Source organism: Candida tropicalis (assembly GCF_000006335.3).
Source record: "Candida tropicalis MYA-3404 genomic scaffold supercont3.8, whole genome shotgun sequence".
NCBI classification, from domain to species: domain Eukaryota; kingdom Fungi; phylum Ascomycota; class Pichiomycetes; order Serinales; family Debaryomycetaceae; genus Candida; species Candida tropicalis.
In genome coordinates this window covers 183,255-201,210 of record NW_003020060.1, presented here as the reverse complement: position 1 = coordinate 201,210, position 17,956 = coordinate 183,255, and the positions used below count along the sequence as shown (strand labels likewise).

The 17,956-nt window shown below is 33.4% G+C and overlaps 6 protein-coding genes across 6 annotated transcripts; 3 read left to right on the top strand and 3 right to left on the bottom strand. All coding sequences in view use genetic code 12, as the record gives it.

Moving 5' to 3' along the window:
* Positions 1–2,486: 2,486 nt before the first annotated feature.
* HAL9 (Hal9p) lies at positions 2,487–5,483 on the top strand (the record flags this gene model as incomplete). The annotated part of the gene is made up of 1 exon (XM_002550962.1): positions 2,487–5,483. The coding sequence occupies one exon, from the start codon at positions 2,487–2,489 to the stop codon at positions 5,481–5,483; it is 2,997 nt and encodes a 998-aa protein (XP_002551008.1).
* Positions 5,484–5,604: 121 nt separating this feature from the next.
* Positions 5,605–7,344, bottom strand: STI1 (Hsp90 cochaperone; the record flags this gene model as incomplete). The annotated part of the gene is made up of 1 exon (XM_002550961.1): positions 5,605–7,344. One exon carries the CDS (start codon positions 7,342–7,344, stop codon positions 5,605–5,607), a length of 1,740 nt encoding a protein of 579 aa, XP_002551007.1.
* A 437-nt stretch (positions 7,345–7,781) lies between these two features.
* FCR3 (Fcr3p) lies at positions 7,782–9,077 on the bottom strand (the record flags this gene model as incomplete). The annotated part of the gene is made up of 1 exon (XM_002550960.1): positions 7,782–9,077. The coding sequence occupies one exon, from the start codon at positions 9,075–9,077 to the stop codon at positions 7,782–7,784; it is 1,296 nt and encodes a 431-aa protein (XP_002551006.1).
* A 3,884-nt stretch (positions 9,078–12,961) lies between these two features.
* On the top strand, positions 12,962–14,686 carry HIP1 (Hip1p; the record flags this gene model as incomplete). The annotated part of the gene is made up of 1 exon (XM_002550959.1): positions 12,962–14,686. One exon carries the CDS (start codon positions 12,962–12,964, stop codon positions 14,684–14,686), a length of 1,725 nt encoding a protein of 574 aa, XP_002551005.1.
* A 433-nt stretch (positions 14,687–15,119) lies between these two features.
* CTRG_05302 (homeobox domain-containing protein) lies at positions 15,120–15,737 on the bottom strand (the record flags this gene model as incomplete). The annotated part of the gene is made up of 1 exon (XM_002550958.1): positions 15,120–15,737. The coding sequence occupies one exon, from the start codon at positions 15,735–15,737 to the stop codon at positions 15,120–15,122; it is 618 nt and encodes a 205-aa protein (XP_002551004.1).
* Positions 15,738–16,642: 905 nt separating this feature from the next.
* CTRG_05301 (OSBP family protein) lies at positions 16,643–17,932 on the top strand (the record flags this gene model as incomplete). The annotated part of the gene is made up of 1 exon (XM_002550957.1): positions 16,643–17,932. One exon carries the CDS (start codon positions 16,643–16,645, stop codon positions 17,930–17,932), a length of 1,290 nt encoding a protein of 429 aa, XP_002551003.1.
* Positions 17,933–17,956: the final 24 nt, after the last annotated feature.

Below are 17,956 nucleotides of genomic sequence, written 5' to 3'. Positions count from 1 at the left end.
AGACTAAGCCAATTTCAGGTAAAAGTTGAAAGAGCAAGAAAACTTATAATAACCGCTGAGCAATCTAAATGTTGTGCATTGCATATCTATTTTTGTATTGTTGTATAATTTTTACAGGTTCTTATGCTCCTAACCGCCAATAATTCTCTAGGCAAAGAGTTTGTTAGTTGAAAATACACACATTTTTACTGAAAAAGATATACAGTTCTGTCTAAAGTTTCAAGCGCCCTTGATACTTTAGGATATACACTCTTTTATTTTTTTATTTTTCTAGTTTTTTTTTAAAGATTTGTCCGCCGAGGTTTTTGCACCTTTTAGTAGGGTACTAAATCACACTTGTGATCTAATTAATGAGGTGCTTAATTTTGCTTTGGGTAATAGGAATTAGCGGACTTTCAATGGCATATGGTTCGAGCATTTCCGTCACAATATCATTTTTATCACAAGTAGTTTGGAATTCCAGTTTTTACTCAACACCGCACTTGTTGATCAACCATTTTGCCCAAGTTTTTTTTTTTTTGGTGGTTGTTCTCAAACAATGTTGAGTGGAATTTTAATTGAGTTTTTGGTTACAGGTATTGTTTTCACACTGAGTTATTGTCCTTGGCAGATTAAGAATGGGAGAATACACAGTACTGATGTGTCATGTTCACTAATTTTTATTTTGTTTTTTTGCTTTTTTTTGACAATGACAGCAAAAACATTAAAATTTCATGGGTCTAAGTGGAAAAACCAAATAGAAGAATAAGAAGGCTGTGAATTTAATTGGAAATGTGTAAACTCGTAACACAAGACTAAAACATTATCAGACAAGAGGACGGAAATGTAATATATTTATAGTGATAGGCTAACCCTAAAAACGTCAAATTGATTTTGGATGTTCTTGGAAGAGCCCCCAATGCTGTGATGTTAATAAAGGCATATCCAATATTATTTATTATTTATTATTATTATTATTTTGGGGATTAAATAATAATAATAATAATAAACCACACGAAAAATTATATCGCACAAATTATTCGCCACAAGAAGGGGGCGGACGTACCTCCCCTGCCTTACGCTGCATTAATCCTCATTTAGAGTACAACCTTCTGTCCACATAGTCGTCTTGAATATAATTACAAAAGTCTATAATAGCTTTCATTCTATCAGAAATTTCAGTTCAAATTTTACTTTTTACTTTGGCTTGCTTTGCTTTTGTTTGTCATTTTGCATTGCTACTGTGAGTGTATTGTTTGAAAAAAATAATCATCGACACAGAAAGTAAATCGGAAACGCTCGAGTATTGATCGATCAAACGCGCATATCCATACACGGATATGTATCTAGGAAATGTATCTTGGACATTCATTGGAAATATCAGAAATTACAATGAGTATTTCCAATGGATAACGACTAAGGGTAATGGTATAGAAATCTTGAGGAGTTGGTCATTCAATTCGGTTCAAGTTGATTGCTTCAAAGGGTCTTTCAGTATAATGAAGTAATTATTCTTATTATTAATATACAGTCGTTGCAGTTTTATTTCGCGCTTGTTTGAGCATAATTTTCAGATCAGTGAGTCAAAATTATTCGCACTATTTGCAAAGAAAAGTTCATATTAAGGCGGTCAATATTTTTGATACTAGTACGCAAAAAATGTTCATATTACGTGACCTCTATTTGTTCATACTGAAAATGTATGATATATGGTATGAACAAAAAAGGGCAGCTAGTTTGAAAGTATTATTTCCGCTGGTGTGAACATTTTGACTCCATTTACTATGAACAATTAATCTCCTTTACTATGAATTAAATTGTCGCACTAGTATTAATAATTTCTTTGAACTTGGTACGAACTGAAAGTAGAAACACTGTATACTTTTTTTCTTTCTTTTTCAGTAAATCCGACAATCCAAAATGTCTCGTGAACAACGGCTATTAAATACCAATTTAAAAAAAAAAAAAAAAAAAAACACAACAGAAGTGACTTATTGTTCGTTTATAGTGTCAAAGTTCATTAAGCAAAAGCAAATAACTAAACTAAATTGAAGCCGACTCAGATTTTTCGTTTTTCCATCAATTTTTTTTTTTTTGCCCAAATATGTTTGCTGTTGGGGGATAGAGCACTTTGGCTTAGACCTCACAAGCTATATTTTTTTTTGTTTCTTTCTTTCTTTATTTTATTTTCATTACTCACCAAGGGTTTTTGTTCTATTTTTTTTTTTCATGCAATATCAACATCGTTTTTTATTTGAGGAATTACTAAATCTGTCATTGACATACTTCTGATTGGTGATTAGTTTTCAATTAAAAAAAAGCCTTTAAATACGCTTTAAATACGCTTTAAGTCGTTTCCTTTTTTTTATATGATCCTAGCTTAGATTTACTCACTACTGTTAGATACAAGAAAACTAAAAAAAAAAAACCTAAATCTAAACCTAAAAAAAAAATTCCAAACAATAACAAATATTAAAATATAATAATAATAATAATAATTATAAACTATGGACCCCCCTTCGGGTGTCTATTTGCACCATTCACCAAATGAAAAGTCTACAAATAAACTGTCTATGAAAATTATAGAACCTAATGATTTTCCTAAACCTTCAAGCCATGCCCCGGAATCTCATGCAAGTTCAAGCAGTAGTACTATAACTCAATCTACTGCATCTTCATCTGGTGAACTACCAGTTCCTCCTCCTAAAAAGAGAGCCAGGATATCTAAAGCTTGTCAGCATTGTCGTAAAAAGAAGATTAAATGTGATGGTGGGAAACCTTGTAATAATTGTGTTCAATCCAACGGAGGTAATTGCGTTTATGAAGAAGATCCTGAAAGAAAAATCAAAATACCAACAAAAAGAAAAACCCCGGGTACTTCAAAGACTCCAGTTAAACAAACTCAAACTATTAAAGAATTAGATGAGAGATTGCTGCGAATTGAACTCATGTTGAGTGATTTAACCACTGAATTACAAGCGTCAAGAGTGAAACCACCTGTTGTATCTGATACTACATTAAGTGAAATAACTGAAGAATCAGAAGCAGAAGATCCACAATCAAACCCAGAAATTGAATCCAATGCATTGAGATCATATGCTGCTAGTCATGTATTTTCCAAAGAATCGGTTAGTTCTATGCTACTGTTTCTAGATGGAAAAGACGAAACTGCCAAACAGAAATATGAAGAAGATATCAATAGTATGGGTGAGATCTACAATTACTATGCCCAGGCTTTCCTAGATACGGTCTGTCAACCAATTAAAACAAGACTCCGGAAAAGGTTTGAATTGATGGATAGTATATTTACCGATGAGACTTTACCATTAGCCATATTGAATCACTATTATGACCGAATATTTTTCCTTAGATTAATTATTGATAGAAAGTACCTTGTGGAGCTTTTTGAGAAGTATTATAAGGAGAAAAACATGCCTAATAGACAGGTATTCAAATGGAGTGAATTACTAATCATGTCGGCTGCAATTGGTCTTACTGTTTCCTTGATCCTAGATGAAAGAAATATGGGTAAAACTGGAGAGTCAGAATTGATCAACAATTTGAATGATGTTCAACTAGTCGAGATTAATTCTAAATGTTTCTACTCAATGGTTCTTTATTATAATCGATTGTGTTTCATAAGTGAAGGTCTTTCAAGTATACAGGCATTGGTGTTTTTTGTTATTTACTTGGAATCCATCATTTCCTCAGTTAGAGTTAACTTGATTCCGTTAACAATTGCTGTCAAATATGCTCAGGATTTGGGATTACATCTACACGAAACATACCAAGGCTTAAGTTGGGATGAGCAGGTGATGCGAAAGACACTTTGGTGGTTTTGTGAGTACTATTCAATAGAATATAGTACAAGGGCAGCTCAGCCACTTAATTTGACATTAGATGAAATTATGAGTTTAGAGGATGTGTCTAGTAATGCCGTCATTAAGTCGAATTGGAGCTTACTTGAATCTTATTTCAAATCGCCGAACGATAAATCTATCCTTTCAAAAATTCATGAAACAAATTCCACGCATAAATGCGTATCCTACATGATGTATTGTCTATCTAAAATTAGAATCAAATCGTTTGATCTGTTGTACAAGTCAAACTGTAAGATGACCGTTGCACAATTGATTAATAATCTTGAATTGTTAAATGAAGAAATGAAAACAGTCAATAATGCACCTTTGTCCTTCAAGTTTTATGATGATGATCAATTCATGTTCAATTCTAAAAAATCGGTCTCATTAGTTAAGAGATTGGATAATGGTTATGAAAATTATTTATTTCTGAATTTTGTTTATTTTCAACATCTAATGACTATCAATAGGATCAAAATCCCATCAACAGCTGCCAGAAAATACATCGAAAAAGTGAATGAATTCACATCAATTGCAAACAAATCAGCAAGGACTGTTTTACACATAGCAAAATCGCTTGAACTTGATGAATTGCCTTCCACTACATACAGCTCGATTTTGTATTATCCTTATTTTGCATTCTTACACCTTGCAACTTCTTGTATTTCTCATCCTCATCAATCTGATATTGAGCAAGATTTAAAATTACTTATTGATGTGTCTATGTTCTTTTTTGCCTACAAACTCGATTCTAAAACTGTACGAATCAAAAGAAATTGTGTACGTCAATTGTTTTATGATTTATTGACACGGTACTTGTTAAATATTGTGATTAAGTTAATTGATGGTGAAGTATCAAAGAGATTATTCAAAAAGTATAAAAATCTTAAAAATCATCTTAATATGTTGTCAAATTTTAAAGAATTTTTCATTGAGGAAAATCAAATTGGTATAAATAAATCACACACAAATCAAGTGTTGCGGAAATGGTTCAGTCCTTATGAATTAGTTAAAACGAATACTGGTAATATCAATATTCGTAACAATTCTTCCACTCCTGTATCAATATCTGAAAACATCACTTCACAACATCATCAATCATCAATACCTCAAAATTCTCAATCTATTCCAATTAATGAAAATAATCAAAATAATAATCATACTTATCAACAATTAGGATTACCTCCTCAACAACAGCAACAACAACAACACTATAATGAATACAATTCAGAATATCGGGACTCTTCAGCATCTTCCATGCAACAAATGTTTCAATTTCCAATTCATGGACCTGATCCAAATTCAGCTTCTAGTCCCGGTCAAGCTGCTGCCCGTGGACATACAGCATATAATAGAGACCAATATCCAACTGAATCTTTATTACCTACACAACAACAACAACAACAACAACATATATCAAATCATCAGACACCTATGAGCATAACTCCACAACTTCCTCAACCTCCTCCTCCTCAGGTTCCACAACAACAAGGTATGCTTCCCGTTGAAAACATATTTCATCACACATTAAGTGGAATTGGTTTAAATACAAATTTCATTAATTTTGATGAAGTAGATGATTATAATGAGAATTTTTTCAATCCAAATACGAGTCAACAACAACAACAACAACGACCTCTGTGATATCATTTATAATTTTTTTTGGTTTATTTATGTTGAATTATTATTTATTGATTTTTCTTTTTACTTTAGTATTTACAATATACAAATAACGACAATATTACTTTATATTCTCACGGTTTGTCTATCTAGTACGAATAACACCTGCAGCAATCAACATGTTGATTTTCTTTGCAACATCTGGGTTTTTCATATGATCTTGTAAGGCAGCTGGATTATCTCTTGCTTGGGCCAAAATACCATTCATGACTGGATCTTGTAAAATAGAAACAATTTCTGGATCTTTGGAAACTCTTTCCATGGTTTGTTCTGGAGTTTCACCTTCAATGGCTCTAAATCTTTGGAAGGTGATTTTATTCAACATTTCATCAATTTCATGAATTGATTTACCACCAATTTCTAAATCAACTTTTCTAGCTTCGGTTAAAGTTTCCATAGCTTTTGAATATTCCTTCATCATTAATTGACAATTAGCTTTTCTAATATAAGCTCTGACAAATTTAGGATCTTTTTCAATAGCCAAGTTACAATCTTGAATGGCATCTGGGAATGATAATAATTTGGCCAATGCAGCAGCACGATTAGAATAACCTCTAGCATCTTCAGGTGCTCTCTTGATCATTTCAGTATAGGATTTAACAGCATTTGGCCAGTCACCTTTGGTGAAATATTCCTTACCTTCTAATCTGGCTTCTTCGGCCTTTTCTGGATCAACATAAGCATTTGCTTCTCTAGTTTTGATTTCACGTTGTGTAGCTCTCAATTTGTTTAAAACATCAGGAGTACGGTGTTCAGTTAAAGATTTATCAAAATACTTAACAGCTTGTGGTAAATCATCCATTTTCAAATATGTATTACCCAATCTGGCAAATGATTTAGCAATCAATTTATAATCAGCACGCATATCTCTACCTTCATCGACTGCCTTTTCACAAGTGGCAATGGCAGCTTGGTAATCACCCTTTTCATATTCAGCAGCAGCACGGTTGTTCAAATAAGTGATGTCTTTATGCAAATCCCAAGCTTTTTCATATTGAGCAATAGCTTCATCAAACTTACGTTGCTTGTACAAGGTGTTACCTTCAGCTTTAGCTTTATCAGCTTCAGTCTTGTTATCATCAGAAGCATCAGTCATTTCAACATCTTCGTCTTGCTTTGGTTCTGATTTGACTTCTTCTTTTGGTTGCTCCTTTGGTTGTTCTTTAGGTTCTGGTTTGGATTCTTCCTTTGGTTGTTCTTTTGGTTCTTCCTTTGGTTCTGGTTTGGCAGTCATATCAATATCAAGACCCATCAAAGTGGCAAAGACAGTTAAAATTCTTGGATCACCCAATAATTCTTTTGGATCACCACTATTTGGATTACTTCTGATTTTTTCAATTTTTGCAACAAATTGAGGATCATTCATAAATTCACTAGTTTTTGGATTATTTCTCAATTTAGTGTATAATTCTGGATCATTAAACATAGTAGTTAATCCCAAATCTGGTTTATTGTTTCTATTAAATTCAGCTTGTTCAACAGATTTAAGACCTTCTTTAGCCATGTTATTGTTTGGATCCAAACTTAAACATTTATTATAAGATTCTTTAGCGGCTTCCAAGTTGCCTAATCCAAACTCGGCAGTAGCTAATCTAGTATATCCTTTTGGCCAAGATGGATTAATTTTAATACATTCTTGAGCGTCATCTAAAGCCTTGGTGAAGTTTTTCAATGAAGCATAAGAACCAGAACGGTTAGAATAAAGAACGTGATTTGGTTCTGGAGAAACTTCAATAGCTTTGGTGAATGAGTCAATTGCTTTTTCAAATTCTTTGGCAGCAAAGTATTTGTTACCTTCTGCTTTATATTCATCAGCTGTAGTCATGTTTGATCTAAAGAGTTGGTGTTAAAAGAAAAAGTGGGTTTAGTCATTATCGTTGAATGATTTTCTTTTTTTTTTTTTTTGTCTCCCTCCTTCTAATTCCTTGCGCAGAATTTTCACGCTGGCCGATTTTTTTTTCCAGAATCTTCTACAAATTCAACACTAAGTGTACTTTCAAATATGACTGCAAAATCAAACACCAATTGTATAATAACGAAAGAAGTAATGTATAACCTATGAATTCTAAATAAAATAAAAAAACCAAGGATAAATAATATATAAAGGAAACTATTGATATATAGGAACTAAAAGAGAATCTAAAAAAAAAAGCTAATAATAATGAAAAAAAAAAAGAAAATACTAAGAATGATAATAATAAAAATAGCATGCACACATTAAATAAAAGGTCAAAATAACAAAGTAACAAATGGTTGACTGTGTCAATTTAAACTACTTTCAATAGCTTGATTCACTAGGTCTAATGGATAAGCTGGGCCATAACCATGGCATCTTTCGGCACCTTTCAATCTTTCCATAACATCACTAAAATCAATGGAATTGAAATCCAAATCAGCTTCTTCAGCTTTTATTTGTAAATAATCCCATACTGCTCCAAGAGCCAATAGTTTACATCCATCATTATCAGCATAGACTTTATTTTTATTCTCTTCTTTTAGTTTATGATCAGTACCACGTAACACATGTTTGATAAAATCATCTTGGGTTTTAGGGAAATTAAATTTGTTTACTGGTGTGATATGCGGATGACGTGATGGAAATGCTCCTCCACTATGTATATCTCCACTACTTCTTAAAATTTCATTTTCTGTTGTTATCGAGATATTTTGTTTTCTAATAATCTCCAACTGGTCCATTAATTTTTGTCGTTCTTCTTCACTTTGCAATAATTTAGCTTCCAATTCCTTCAATTTTGTTTCTTTACGTTCTCTAAATGCTCTTTGCGCAGCTCTATTTTGGGCTTTTCTTTTTAATTGCAACTCTTCCTCAGTCAACTCTGAATCGTCTCTTGCTATTAAAATAGCGTCTTGTTCATCCAACATTTGTCTCTTACTTCTTTGAGAAGATCCTCTCTTTGAAGGTTTTGTGATTCCAGCAACTTCAGTAATACTATTCTGGCGACTAGAAAGACGTGGCCCGATACCACCTTGGATACTTTCGGACAAACTATTCTGACGGTAACTAGATGTGGCATCAGTGAGACTGTTTTGGCGGTAGGGACCAGGAACAGACATTTGTGGAGAAGTAGATAACGAAGATGGTACAAACATATTACCATTGGTTGGTTTAGTATCACCATTAAAGGTGCTGGCAGCTTCTGATGCACCTGGGGATATGTTCAATCCATTCGGTGATGATTCTGAAGATGATCGAGGATAGGTTTGAAACGTCTCACTATCATTAGTGTATGGCTGTGGAGGAGGTGAGATATTAGCACCACCTTCAAAATAAAACTCATCATGAATATCATTATTATATTGGTACCCGCTTTGACCATGAGCTTGTGGAATGTTTGTTGTGGAACTAAAAGCTGGATTGAAAAGTGATGCATCTGTTTGTTGAGGATGAAGTTGATTTGCTAACGCTATCGTTTCCAGATTTAATTCAGAATGATCATCAAATAGTGGATTGATAGCAGTTGCTGGGTTAGCAACAGACTGGTCGTGATTCCAATATTCTGTCTTTGGTGGCATATCGGTATTGAAAAAAGAATACATATGTATTCAATAAAAAAAAATCAGGTAAACTCAACGAAAAAATAAAATTCAATGACAAATGCAAAAGATATCAACAAAAATCAGTAATTGATCCGGATATTTATAACAATAGGAAAATTAAAGTCCAAAAATGAAAATAAAGAACAGCAAATATTCCAAGGATGATCTATTTCCGGATGTGTTGCTCTTGTTCAGATGACAAATTAAATTTTTATTCTCTCTTCTCAGAAATAATAAAAAATAAAAAATCTCGGAAAAAGCTTTAAATACGAAATGAATAGATACTAACCGCGACTAGACAATGATTACCTAATAATAATGACCACTAGAAAATAAAAGGAGGGAGTATCGTCTAAGAATGATTAATAACAATAATAGTTCAAATTCTCTATCGCTAGGTAAGGAATCTTTTTTTTTCTTCTTTTTTATTTCTTTGTTTTTGCTGTATTGTTCTTGTATGCTTGTGTTCCCTATGAAGAAGACTTCTGGAACTCTGAAATTCTGAAATTTGTGTGCTTGGCGTATGCAGTACAGAGGGGGGGATTCACTTTTCTAAAGTTTGTTAAAAATTGATTGATCCTTGCGACACTTGAAATAAATATATCAATATCTGGAGGAATGGCTTATAATGAATTGAGAAGGATCGTAATGGAGTGTGATTTTTATTCTTTATTTTTTCTTTGTAGAATGAGGAACAACTTAGAAAAAGTGAAGTGTATAAACCAAAATTAAACAGGAATATAAATGAAAATAAAATTATGGAGGTAAAAAATATATCTAAAAAGACTTTTTGAAGGAGATCAAAGTATCAATTTATATTAAAAAAAAAACTACAATTGATTTGGAATTGGATAATCAATAAATTTTACAAGTAGGGGGGAAGACAATGAAAGCATAGGAAAATGGATTTACTGGGGTGTGACAAAATTAAAATTTCTTCTTTACCAAAAAAACAACTAACCGTTCCTACATAAGTGAACAAAATCCAATACTACACGACACACGCATAGAAAGCATGAGTTCCTTTATACTTCTGAATAATCGGTAGTTCCCCAAAGTTTGCAAGGAAATTTCGGGCGTACAAAAAGTAAAAGTTATAAACAGCAACACCGGCAAATGTTTCTGTTTTAAAGCAGATGTGGAAGTTCTTTTTTTTTAATTGTTTAATTTTAGCCCTGCTTTCCTGCTCGTTTTTTGTGATTACACCCTCTGTTTTTCCCCTTCTCTACTTGTTGCATAGAGTCTCCTCTTTGATATGTGCCAAGTACCTCATTCAATTGTTTGGAGAACAAATTCAATTGATAATAGAAAATAAAAAAAATAAATTCAATGATGATCCATCAAAAAGTGCATCTATTCGCGTTAAAGGATAACTTGACTTGCATATGAAGGATTAAGACTCGATATTGGAGATTTAACAAAGTTTACGTTAGGTAGTATCTTTGGTAATACCACTAGAATTCGACTTTTTCTTCTCCCATTCTTTAAATCTCGAAAAGCAGTCCTTATCACTACAGTTATAGTTGTTCTATCAACAACAAAAAAATGTAGCGCCCACCAGCCAACTTTTCTTGGGATATCAAAAAAAAAAATATACAAAGCAATCTTCAACACTGGAAAAACGATACAAAATTGGATTCTTGCACCATACTTGCATTGATTCTGATGTGGGAAAAGAAACAAAACCGAAGGAAATGGAAACAACTATTTTTTGTTATCCCTTATGAACAATTCACTCTTCCAACACTTGTCTGGAAATCGTTAATGAACCAGGAAACGAGAAACAAAAACAAAAGAATAGAACTTAAAATGTACAAGTTATGCACACGCATTGCCAATTATTCCAAAACGCGAATAGCTGTCTATGCATAATGTACATTGCATTTTATGTTGTATTATCGTAACCATCATGTTGTATCATAACCGTTTAGTGTTACCTTTGTACTACAGCTACATCCAACTAGTTATCTGAAAATTGAAGAAAAAAAAAAGGAGGTTTTTTTATTTGATTTTTTTTCTACTTCTATATCCGCAAGGAATTTACGGGCACTCAAGAATTAGCAACCTGTAAGTGGTGGGTATGATCAATACATCGCAAGCCATTGGAACGGAAATATGATTCCTTTTTGGTTTTTGAGTTGCTTGCTGTGGTTTGCTTGTGAGAGTATGATTCGGTGAACTGTCAAAGTTGATTTTCGAGACCTTTTGTGATCAATTCCTTCGCTTTCTTCGGATAATGGTGGCTAAAGACCGATGGAATTCCACACAATGCACCTTCTGTCAACTGAATATTTCACGGCATTCCGGAACAAATGGTTTAATGATTGAATGTTCACACTTAACGGCGCTATAAACATTTCATACAGATGGGTCAATTGGCTGCAAGATTGAATAAGCTGGTTTTTTTTTTGTTGTTGTTGTTGCTTGTGCTGCCTCCTTCTCAGGTCTTGTCCATCTGTGTGCAGGAAACTACAAAAAGGTTAATTTCTCAAAGACCAAAAATAAAAAAGAAATCAATTTTTTTTTTTCGGTTTTTTTCTCCGAGCTTGATTGTTTTTGTTCTGTCGCCACACTGGTTGTGGATATTAACTTCCCTATAGAAAAAGAGGTAGCAATTGTAGAGAATAAATCACGGAAATATCAATTAAACTCTCTTGTAATAAACGACGGATAATTATTCAAAGGAATAGTGAAACCATCCTTGTACGATGAAACAGATGGAAATATCCCATTAAAACATGATCAATTCTACCCGATTCTAGATCTGGTTTTTCTCTTATAGTTACATTTTTTACAAGAAAAATTGCGAAATTTGGCTTAAAACTTTACATTAAAAAGCACGTTGTTTAATGGTTTGTTAATATATACATTATCTCATGTCACGATTAATGTATAAAATCATAACCTTAACAGGAGATCCTACTCCTCTATATCTCCACTTGAAATCAATAAATAAAAAGTACTTCCGTTTTGTAGTGAACACACTAGAGGATTTTGTTTTGGAAAAAAAAACTATCACTACTGACCAAAATCCATACTTCGGGTTTAAATGTACCATCTCAGTGCTTACATGATGAGATTGATATTGGAATTCGTACAAACCAACAAATCATACCCGCTATTTTGAATGAGGCATATCCCCAAATAGGAATCGTGCGGCGCTTCCCATGGTTTTCCGTATATAAGCGTGAGATTTTGGTCGTGTATTCCTAACCATGTCGTGTATATTGATTCAAATAATGAATTTACAATAGAATGGCACCAACCAAACGGCTGTGTATAAATACCTTCCTGTTGTAACCTCCTTTTTATTTTTTTAATTTTTCTTCCCCTGCTTCTTCATCAGCTCCTTCTAGAATACCATTCTTGTTGACTATGAATCATAGGCCATTCAAACATCATCATCATTGATTTGACCAACAGGTCGTGTGTGTTGATCTCATGAGAAATTTGCGCTTTTTTTTTCCCACGGCGTTTTTTTCCTTCATTCATTACAGTGGAACATAAGGAAGAAGAAGAACAAGGTTAATGATACTTGACAGTAAAGAGATCCAGGAGATGCGATTCATAAGGTTGAGGGAGTCATTAGTTATCAGATACATCATCTAACGGTGATATCACACTTTCCCTCCACATTAATTCAGTTGTTTCCTAAATGTTTATTGCTTTTTTTTTTTTCTCATTTCTTTTTTCTTTTTCTTCTCTTCTCTTTGACTGCAAATTGCCGTAAGCAGCTGTACCGGAAGTCACCAATGAAAATTTTTCCAATATCAACTGGTGCTTTTTAGTTTATATATACTAAAAAAAAAAAAACTCTTGTTGATTAATTCGTTCTTTTTTTATTATTATATTTTCTTCACTTATCGTTTGTTTATTTAATAATTATGGCAAAAGACAACATTGAAAAAGTCAGTACGGTACTGAATGATTACCTAACCAGCCCGACCCCACAATCGAAATGGCAAAAGTTTAAAGATTCATTTAAACCACCTGTTTCGGGACAACAAGAAGAAACACCGAACGATGATATTGAAAAGTTTCAAAATCCAGAAGATGAAGGTGCCGGAGGTTTGAAACGTCAACTTAAGAATAGACACGTTCAAATGATTGCATTGGGTGGTAGTATCGGTACAGGTTTATTGATTGGTAGTGGTGGGGCATTGCATTCAGGAGGTCCAGCCGCTTTATTGATTAGTTATGGGGTAACTTCCATTATGGTGTTGTTTGTTGTTTATTCATTAGGTGAACTTTGTTGTGCATTCCCAGTCAATGGTGCATTTTCTACTTATGCAAACATGTTTGTTGATGAGTCTTGGGCATTTGCTGTTGGTTGGAATTATGCCATTATGTGGTTATTCGTTTTACCTTTGGAATTGGTTGCAGCCACTATGTGTGTTACTTATTGGAATGATGACATCAACCCTGCCAGTTGGGTGGCTATCTTTTATGTATTCGTATTATTGGTTAACATATTTGGAGTCAAATATTATGGTGAAGCTGAAGTTGTCTTGACTTTGGTTAAATTGATGGCTATCGTTGGCTTTATCATCATGGGTGTTGTCTTAGTTTGTGGTGGTGGTCCAACACATGAATTTATCGGTGCTAAAAACTGGCATACCGACAAGGGTGCTTTTACAAATGGATTTAAAGGGGTTGCAGCAACTTTTGTCACTGCCTCTTATTCGATGGGAGGTACTGAAATGGTTGGTTTAACCGCTGCAGAAGTTGAAAATCCTAGAAAAGTGTTGCCAAAAGCCGTTAGACAGGTTTTTTGGAGAATTTTTTTATTCTATTTCTTGAGTTTAACTTTTGTTGGTTTATTGGTTCCTGCTGATAATGAAAAACTTTTAGGTGCCAGCGGTACTAGTGCCTCTCCATTTGTTATTGCTATTCAAAATGGTAGTATTCATGCCTTGCCTTCTATTTTCAATGCTTGTATTTTAATTTCTGTTCTTTCAGTTGGTAATTCAGCCATTTTTGGTGGTTCCAGAACCATTCAAAATTTAGGAACTCAAGGTTTTGCTCCAAAGATATTTGCCTATGTTGACAGATCAGGACGTCCTTTGGTTGGATTAGGAGTTTCATTCCTTTTTGGTCTTTTATGTTTTCTTTCTGCTTACCATGATGAAGGTACAATTTTTGCCTGGTTATTGAGTGTTTGTGGTCTTGCAACCATTGTTGCCTGGATAAACATTGCCCTTTGTCATCTCCGTTTCCGTTTAGCCATGAAGAAACAAAATAGATCATTGGATGAATTGACATTTGTTTCATTTACCGGGATCTGGGGGTCTATTTATTCTATTGTCTTTTTGATTTTTGTTTTGGTGGTTCAATTCTGGACTGCATTATTCCCAATTGGTAGTAAAGGAAAAGCTAGTGCTGAAAACTTTTTCCAAAACTATTTAGGTGCAGTTGTCATTTCGGTATTCTATTTGGCTCATAAATTATACAGTAGAAGATGGAGAATTTGGAAGAGCTTGGATGATATTGATTTAGACACCGGTAGAAGAAATGCAGATTTGGATTTAATTAAAATGGAATTAGAGGAAGAGAAACTTGCAAATAAGCAAAAATCATTCCTTGTTCGTATGTTCAAATACTGGTGTTAGCAATGCTGATATCCGTAACAAAAAAAATAACTGATATGTTTATAGTCTTTATATATATATATATATACTTGTTATATATATATATATATACTTGTTACGATTAATGAAATGAATGTTAATTATTATTATCAAGAATAGTTGTAGGTTGTTAGTGAAAAGAGTTGCGAGGAGTGAAAAGCGGAGAGATTCAGTTGGACTTTATTGGTTGATAATGTAAACGGTTTTATTAGTGGGGAGGGTGGGTTAATACACTGCAAATTTTGATCTGAACCCCCCCATATTTAGATAATTTTAGTAATATAAATTAAAATATTCATTTACAGTTACATAAATAATCAATTAGGGACCACTTTTCGGCCCGAAACAAAATAACAATGACAATATCACCACCAACAGCAATTAAATACGTGAAAGGTTAAATAAGTTTTTATCATCATTGTGACAATAATTGAGCAAGTTCCGGAGACACCTTAGCGTTCTTTTCCTTTCTTCTTCTATTTGAAATCCTAAAAAGCGTGTTAGTATTCTTATCTCGAACTTCAAATGCAAAATGTAAAACATACCAATTTTGGACTTGCGATTTAGAGAGATTTGTAGATTTCATTAAGAGATCAGTTTGATCCTTTTGCAGATATGGATGTTTCTTGTTTTTCTGGAACCACCCTTCCAATATTTCAAGTTGGTTTTTGCTTAGTCTTTTATTTTTGCTTTTCAGTGGATCACTCTCAAGATTCTCTTCTTTTTTTAATTCTTCTTCTTTCGTTTCTGTTTTAATCACAATTCTCAAAGTATTCATCGAATTCCTTTGGACTCTAATTCTCTCAGATAGAATATCCCTTAAAACTTTTGTGTAGATGTTAATATCCCTAATTATTTCTTTGTCCTCTATGCTTAATGTTTTAGTACGGAGAATATTATTTACCTTTACTATACTAGCATCAAACTCTTCCCTGATTCTCTTTGAGTCGAAAACCGGATAAGTGGATAATGTCGAAATATGATCAAGTAATCTATTTTTGACTTGGTGAAGGGTATCCCAGTGACTAATCATCGCTTAAGGTGGACAATTCAAAAAAACTGCGATTGATTTAGAAGGGAATACAGGAAGTTAAATAGAATTCAAAAAAAAGGTTTTGAACATGATACACTACTTCATTCAAGTGAACGCGGATTGATTTAGAAAACACTAAAACTTTAAGTTCTATAAGTTATATTAACTATAAAAATAACTGTTTCAAAATTGTGATACATCACAGGTGATGGAACACAAATTTTACATTCAAATAAAGTAGCAATATCATGAAACTCTCGCTAATTGAATTAATAGTCATTTGCAGTTTAGTATGTGGCAATAAAGTTTGTAGCGGAGAGTCAAGACACATTTTTTTTTTACTACATCAGGAAGTATTTCAAAAAATGATACTCATCAATTTTCTGAAAGGAAAGAATTAAATCACAGGTTTTACAATTTTGTAAGAAAATATTAATAATACTGGACAAATTTATTTCATATTAAAGGAAATTAATTGTTCATCGGAAATGGATCCAAAAGATTTATATCAACAGAAAAAACATATTCAAGCTAGATGTTTCTATTCGTTAATATCACATGTAATATACTTTCATTATGAACTAAAAGCGGTCTCGTAATATGAGTATTTAATGTGTATTGCTCTGAAATACTGACGGTCATAGTATAAGCATTATCTTACAAATAGTGAAAATACTTTTGACATGCTGATCTAAAAATTACGCTTACACTATTGTGAAATAAAATTGCAAGACTGTATCTTGTGTTGGCGATAAAAAAACGAATTTGTAACTCTCTCGAGCAAACGGAAACGATGGAAAAAAAGGGATGTCAGAGAAGTCGTGTAGTAGCGCGCAACTTTTGAAAATAAATTACCAACGACTCAAACTTTAAGATTTCGATTTATCAGGCATACCATAACTATCATGGGATTAACATCGAAATTGGATAAATTAAAGTTGAAAGGTGCACTGGAAGATAGTGAAGATGAGGTGAAGCACTACAGTGCTGATAACTCTGATGATATTGACGAAGTTGACAGTGAGGGCCAAAACATTTTGATGAGCATTATTGCTCAATTGAGGCCAGGAATGGACTTGTCGAAGATCACACTTCCAACCTTTATTTTAGAGAAGAAGTCAATGTTGGAAAGGATTACGAACTTTTTCCAAATCCCTGAGTTATTAATTGAAGCCAACAATACTCAGGATCCGTTGGATAGATTTGTCAAGATGCTCAAATGGTACTTGGCTAGTTGGCACATAGCCCCCAAGGCAGTGAAGAAGCCATTGAACCCAGTGTTAGGAGAAGTATTTACATGCTACTGGGATAATTTACCAGAAGGTAAAACTGCCTACTACTTGGCTGAGCAAACTTCACATCATCCACCAAAGTCTTCATACTTTTACATATCACCAGAGGAAAAGATAAGAGTTGATGGTGTCGTTATCCCGAAGTCTAGATTTTTGGGAAATTCTTCCGCAGCTATAATGGAAGGATGGGGATATGTTACACTCGGTAAATGGGACGATGAGGTTTATGTTATGAACCAACCAAACGTTTATTGCAGGGGTATCTTGTTCGGAAAAATGAGAATGGAGTTGGGTGATCATATGATTGTCAAATGCGAAAAGAACGATTTCGAAGCTGACATTGAGTTTAAAACAAAAGGTTTTATAAGCGGAACATATGATGCAATTGAAGGTGTTATCAAGGATTCTAAAGCTGGCGAAGAGTTGTTTCGTATTTCCGGAAAATGGAATGAAATAATGTATATAAAAAACATAAAATCAGGAAAAAAAGAAGTATTGTACGATACCAGCAAAACTAAGAAGAGTATGCCTAAAGTTAGACCATTGGAAGAACAATGGGATTTTGAATCTAGAAAGCTTTGGAAACCAACTGTTGACGGCTTGGCTCAGAGAAATCACGAACTAGCCACCGAAGAGAAACTGAAGGTTGAAAACGACCAGAGAATCAAAGCAAAGAAACGATTGGAAGATGGTGTGGAATTTCATCCGAAATTTTTTCGCGAAGTGTCGGACAAGGACGACCAAATTAAAGACCTCGAGTACATCATTTACAAACATTTTGATTTAAACGACAATCCTGAAAGTTTAAGAGAAAGATTGTTTACTGTTGCTCCAATTGTCCCAGGTCAACAGTTCGACGAAAAATTTCATTATCCAGCATTCAAAAAGCCTGCACATAATTGAGTGCCAATTCCCTATTTAATAATT